The 6000-nt window shown below is 64.3% G+C and overlaps 1 protein-coding gene across 2 annotated transcripts in view; it reads right to left on the reverse strand.

The window, feature by feature from the left end:
- OGFR (opioid growth factor receptor) overlaps positions 1 to 5092 on the reverse strand; it is an 8092-nt gene extending 3000 nt beyond the window's left edge. For both annotated transcript variants that reach the window (XM_080813707.1, XM_080813706.1), the window contains exons 1-4: positions 4889 to 5092; positions 2190 to 2258; positions 1500 to 1578; positions 530 to 608 (exon numbers count right to left, since the gene is read on the reverse strand). In XM_080813707.1, coding sequence (XP_080669833.1) covers positions 530 to 608; positions 1500 to 1578; positions 2190 to 2258; positions 4889 to 5056 — 395 coding nt within the window. In that variant the 5' untranslated portion in view covers positions 5057 to 5092. The remainder of the gene's footprint in view (positions 1 to 529; positions 609 to 1499; positions 1579 to 2189; positions 2259 to 4888) is intronic.
- Positions 5093 to 6000: the final 908 nt, after the last annotated feature.

Below are 6000 nucleotides of genomic sequence, written 5' to 3' on the forward strand. Positions count from 1 at the left end.
GGACTCGATCTCATGACCCTGAGATCCTGACCTGAGCCAAAACCAAGAGTGGGACGCTTAACTGACTGAGCTGCCCACGCGCCCCTCCTCTTTATTCTTACGTTCTTCTTTCTGTCTTGTCATTAATATTGCAGAGCTGTTCCCCACAATGCTGTATGCCCAGGAGAGGCCCCAACCATGCCATCTTCAAATGCACAGCAGATTTGGGGGGCAATGTCAAGGGTCCCCAAGGCTGCCATGCTGACAAGGATCAACACAGGCCACTGTTAGAACCCTGCCACCCCTGAGTGTCCAAAGGGCTCTGCAGGGCCACGGGGCCTTTTGGGACTGGGGACCCAGTCTGCGTGCCACTCTGCCTGTCCGCTACGTCTGTGTTCAGCTCCCGGCCTCAAAGGCTCTGCACAGCTGCTGGACACACAGACTGCAGGACAGGGGCGGTGCAGCGCCGGGAAGGAGCGCAAAGGAAGCCCTGGGAAAGGCGGAGGGCACCTGCTCCTAAGCCCCGCCCCCGGTGGCCCCGCCCACTCACCACTGGATGTAGGAGTGATTCTCTTCCAGGAGGTCGTAATCCTCCCTCCAGTTCTGAAGAATGTCTTCGATGAAACAGCCTGGGAGCCCCACGGGGACGAGTCAGTGCAGAGCTGCCCGAAGCCACCCGCCCCCGTGAGGACCCTGGGGCTCCGACGCTTGTATACGTCTCATGGGACCAAGTCCCCCAGCCAAAGCCCTTGATTTCTTTGCCATCGAGACGTGGGACCTCCACGGCTGGCTGAGTGTGGACTCGGGTGGGAGTACCACCCTGGGCCCGGGGCCAGGAGAGCCCAGGAGGCCCCTTGGGAGGACGACACGGGGGTTCCAGCCCCACACCTGTCTTTGCAGAAAGGTGGCCTCACTGCCCCCACCAAGCCACGGCCTGTCGGCTGGAATCTGACCTCAAACGGGGCGTGCAGCAGAGCCCCACCCCGTAGCCTGGCCTCGGGCAGGGCAGCTGCTGTTTCTGCAAAGGGCCAGACAGTGAATGCTCGAGGCCACAGGTCCTGTGGGCACTGTGGGGGGAGGCAGCCACAGACAGAGCATGGGCGACTGGGCGGGTCCTGGCACATCTCACAGACACTGACCCCTGAATTCCGTGTAGCTTTCACAGTACAGAACGTTATTCCATCTTACGTTTTTTCCCTTTACCATTTGAAAACGTAACAATGATTCTTCCTTGCTAGCGGACGCGTGCGGCGTTCCCACTAAGGCGGCCCCGCCGAGGGGCGCGTCTGGGAAGCCCTATTCACTGCCTGGCCCTGCACAGAGAACGGGCTGTGGGCTGCGGCCCCGGCGTCCCCTCAGCGGCCTCCGGGGGGCGCCGTGCGGCTGGCCGAAAACCTCGGGCCCACCAGCGGGGACCCCGGGAGCGGGAGCGGGGGCAGCCAGTGGGGGCAGCCAGTGGGGGGGAGATGGCCCGACGCCCCGGCTGGGACAGAGACGCGGGCCGCCCGGCAAGCGCGCACCGTTGGGCTGGAACCGGATCTCGTTTCTGTAGAAACTCAGGTTTGGCATGTCACCGTTGCCATCCCGTTCTATCAAGTCCTGAAGAGCCAGAGAAAGGTGCCCGTCGGAACATCTCCAGACACGGGCTGCTCCAAGGGTCCCTCGCACTAGAACACTCCTGGCTGGGGCAGGGGGCATCTGCTCTGGGGCCCACAAACCTCTGACACGCTGAGGGCTGGCGAGGACCCCATGTACCCCGCAGGTGAGGACAGCAGCTCCCTCTGACGACCACCTTCCCCTGCTCGCCACTGCGGCCCAGGGCTGGCAGGTCCCCGTCATCTGCCCCCCTTCCCCACCCGAGGCAGCTCAGGGCTTGCCTGAAACTCGGGGTGCAGAGGGCACGGATGAGGGCGACAGGAATGCCACCAGCGCAGGCCCCAGCACGCAGGACCTTGTGGATGCGCCTGCTGGCTGGCCCCGGTCCCGTGTTTTAAAGGCCGGGCGTGGAGGCTCAGAAGGCTGGCCCGCTGTCCCCGTCACCCCAGGATGCGGGAAGGAGCAGCCGTCCCAGGTGGGACGTGGAACTTTGTCCAAGAGGTGCTGACGGGACACATGGTCACACGGCCTTCTCCGGGTGGAGGGTGGGAGGACTCTGAGCTGAGGGGGGCTGGCGAGGTGGGGGGGGGGCGCCCCAGACAGCTGTTACCTACCGGGTAGTTGTGCCGGTACCTGCGTGTGTCCCGCATGGCTCGCCAGTTCCGGGACCCCAGCATCCTGGCCTGGGAAGAGAGGAGAGGGGCTGAGACCCTCGTGGGAGACCCACCAGTAGGCAGGACCCACCCCTAGCGAGCCCCCATCATAGCGAGGGCAGCAAGGACCTGTCAGCTGTCAACAGAAGCAGAGCGGGCGGGAGGGGATGCAGCGAGGTCTGCTCGGCCCCTGCCGCCTGCCCCGTGCTCGGGACGCCCAGGCCGACCGGCACATTCTTGGGACACAGCCCCCTCCCCCCCACTTCTAACTTCACTTCCTACTCCCATATCCGCTGGTTACCTCCACTTGGACCCCAGCCTTAGGACTTCCCCCAGGGACCTACCCCATTGCTTCCTCTTTGCCCTGTGCTCAAAGTTGTCACCAGGCTGTGTCCCCAAAGGCAGCGGTCCCACAGCCTACAGCCCCGGGAGGGGCCCCGAACACTTGTCTGACAAAGAGATGAATGACTGAGGCCCAGGGAACCAGTCCTGTCTCTGCCCAAGCCCGGAGCTCATAGACCAGACCCTGTGTCTCCTGTCCTCCAGTCCTGTGGGGGAGCCCCTTCGGCAAGACACAGAAGCTCCTCGTTGCCCTCCAACAGCTACGGCCCCTACAACTGCAGGCCAAGCACCCCGGGGTCCTGGGAAGGACGGAAGGGAACCGGCGACCAGGACGCCAGGCCGACACTGCTTGACCCATCCTGTTACAGGGTGGGAGGCATGAGCGAGGCTGAGCGTGGCTTGTGGTCCCACGGACGCTGCGGAGGAGAAAGGGCCGACGGGTAAAGCTCCTGGGCGTGACAAGAGGGACCGCTCGAGCCAGGAAATACCTGGGAAATACCCGGATCCTGGAAGGAGCAAAAGAGCACTGGAAGGGGAGTTAGGAGGCCAGGCCTACCACTGTGTCCCTTGGCTCTGACCCCATCCCCACTCCCCAAGATCCTTCAGGTGGTTCTGAGCCCCAGCAAGGATCAGGGTGTGCCTCCATTCTCGATTCATAGACCAGGGCAAGCTGATATTCTTGCCTATCAGCCAAGGGCCAGCCGAGAAAGCAAAACTCAGCAGAAGCTGGCCCCACCCACCACCAGTTTCCTTTTCTCCTCCTCCCTGGGGCCAGCCAGGCGCCTCCCCAGGTCAGTGCAAGAGGGCCAGCCCCACAGGTGTGCAGACGACACAGCCCAGGGCAAAGCATCAAACAGCCATGCTAGGGCTCAGTCTGGGGCAGCTGGGGTGTGCTTTGGGGTGGGGGTGGGGGCTTGGGGGAAGCGGAGAGGATTAGGACCTAAGGAGGGACAGAAGCGGGAGACGGCAGAGGACTGTGGGCACATCAGGGATGGCGGGGTGCTGGAGCACTGCTTTAGGAGCCGTGCCCATGAGACTATAGCAAGGGCCGTGTCCTCTCACTCCGTCCAAGTGTGCATCTGGCCCAGGAAAAGAGCCCGATTCCTGCCCTCTGACTCCAGCCCAGGGACCCTGACCACCGCCCAGCCCTTTTCCTCAAGAACCGCATGCCTGCCCTAACCACCATAGATATGCTCAGGGTCCTGGGCTTCTTGGCAGGCCCAGGACCCCTCGGGTCCCTCTCACTGACCACTCCCCAACAGAGAGAGCCACCCAAGAGCCGGAGCTCTCAGGTGCCAGTGGGAAAACCGGACCTGGAGAGCCTGCAGGCTGGAAATCAGACTCGAGAATACGCTGTCCTCCAGAAGCGACGCCTATCGAGCCATGTCCCCCATAACACCTGGGACCCCAGCTGGAACCACTGTCCTTACATGGGGAAGGATGTGCTGCCCAGCGAATCCTTGCCCTGGTAAGGAAGAGTAACACTACTAGTAACAAAAAAGTAACCAGTGGTAACCAGAGAAAATCAATGGCAACAAAAGTAACTGACAATGACAGGGAGTAACCAGTGGCAACAAAAGTCACCATGGTAACGACAAATAATCAGTGGGGATGAAAGCAACTGCTGGTCACAAGTAATCAGTAGTAACAAGAGGGACAGCTGGTAAGGACAACCAGCACCTAAGTGTAAGCGGCCGCTGGTCACCACCAGTAACCCAGCGCCTCCGGGGCAGGCCTGGCTCAGCCAGGCCACCTCGTGTAGCCTCCAAGGCCACCTCCAAGGAGGTGGGAGGCCCCCCCGTAGGTGGGCGCTGCACCCCCAGAGCAAAGGTGGGGGTGGGGGTGGGGCGGGCCGGCGGGGAGCAGGTGGGGCAGAAGCGGGGAGCACCAAGAGGCAGGGAGGCTGGCGGAAGCAGGGGAGGGGCGGCACAGAGGACGGAGCCTACGGCCCGGAGGTGGGAGGTGAGAGAGGGGAGTCAAGCATGCGCCCACGACATCCCCTTGAGGAAGTGGACGCGCACAATTCGGCTCTGGGGACACGGATCTGAGGGTGGCCCTGGATCTCCCTGCAAGGTCCCCTGGCTGGGCCAGAGCTGGGGGGCGCAGGTCCGGGCAGATCTCAGGGTGTCCGGGGGTCCTGAGGGAGGCACGAGGGGGCTGTGGGCGGGGGAGAGGGCGACAGCTGGAGGGAGAGCCAGGCCCCAGGCCGGATCTCCAGGGAGGACGCCTTGCCCAGAGCGGGGCCTCGCCCCCACCTCGCGGCGGCCGGGCAGGCCTGCCCGGGGGTGCCGGGACCCCAGCGCGCGTCGGGGCCGCACCTGGAGCGCTCCGGGCCGCGCCGCCCGCGCGTCCTCCTCGTCCTCGTCCTCCGCGTCCGCGTCCCCCGGGGCGTCGGCCTCGCCATCCTCGTCGCCTCCGGCGCTCGGGCCCTCGCCGTCCTCCTCCTCGTCCTCCTCCCAGGTCGAGTCGCAGTCGGGGTCGTCCATGCTCCGGCGGCGGCGGGACCCGCGCTCCGGCGGAAGCGAAAGTGAGCGAGGGAGGAAGCTCGGGGGCGGGCCGGGACCGGGGGGCGGGTCGGGGGCGGGCCGGGGCGGGGCCCCCGCGCGCCGCCGCCGCCGCCTGCGGGAAGGAGGTCCCGGCTCCGAGGGCGTCCCTCGCCCGCGAACGCCCGTCCGGAGGACGCCCGCCCCCTTCCCCGCTGAGATTCCTGCCTGGGCAGCCCCCCAACCCCGCGGCCGTGTCTCCCGGGAGGATGCTCCCCACCCGGGGTCTCCCCCAGGATCCCCCCACAGTATCCCTCCGCCCTGGAAGAATGCCCCCCCCACCAAGGATTTCTCCCTGAGCTTGTCCGTACAGAATGTCTTCCCTCGGGAGAATCCCTCCCGGAATATCCCCCCTCCCCGCAGTATTCCTGCCTGGACACCTTCCCCTAGAGAATTTCCCCTAAAGTCCTCCTCTCTGAGAACCCCTTTCCCGGGATACCGGCCGGCGCGCCCCCACTCTAGAGGACACCTCTAGATGCAGGGGATGTCCCTTGTGGATGCTCATCCCAGAGAATCAGTCCCCAGAATGCCCCCTAGGACAATATTCCCCCGAGGAAGCCTCCCCCGGAAGATTGTCCCCCCGGGGAGGATGCCCACCTGCTGGGAGGCTCCTGTCTCCAGAATATCCCTTTTTGCAGGGGTGTCCTCCTACAGGAAGTCCCCCCAGAGGGACATCTCTCCTGGAGGAAGCGTACCCACCTCCTTGGAGAATGTCCCTTCATAAGGATGAACTCCAGGAAGATCCCCCTGGAAGTCCTCCCCAGAAAGGCCCCAGGATACTCCCTGCACGGGGAGGCCGGGGCTGCGGTCTCATCAGAGGCTCCTCTGGAAGGTGGTTTGCTTCCATGATCCCCAAGACTGTAGGCAGAACTCATTCTTGTGGGAAC

This window comes from Martes martes (assembly GCF_963455335.1).
Source record: "Martes martes genome assembly, chromosome: 9".
NCBI lineage: Eukaryota > Metazoa > Chordata > Mammalia > Carnivora > Mustelidae > Martes > Martes martes.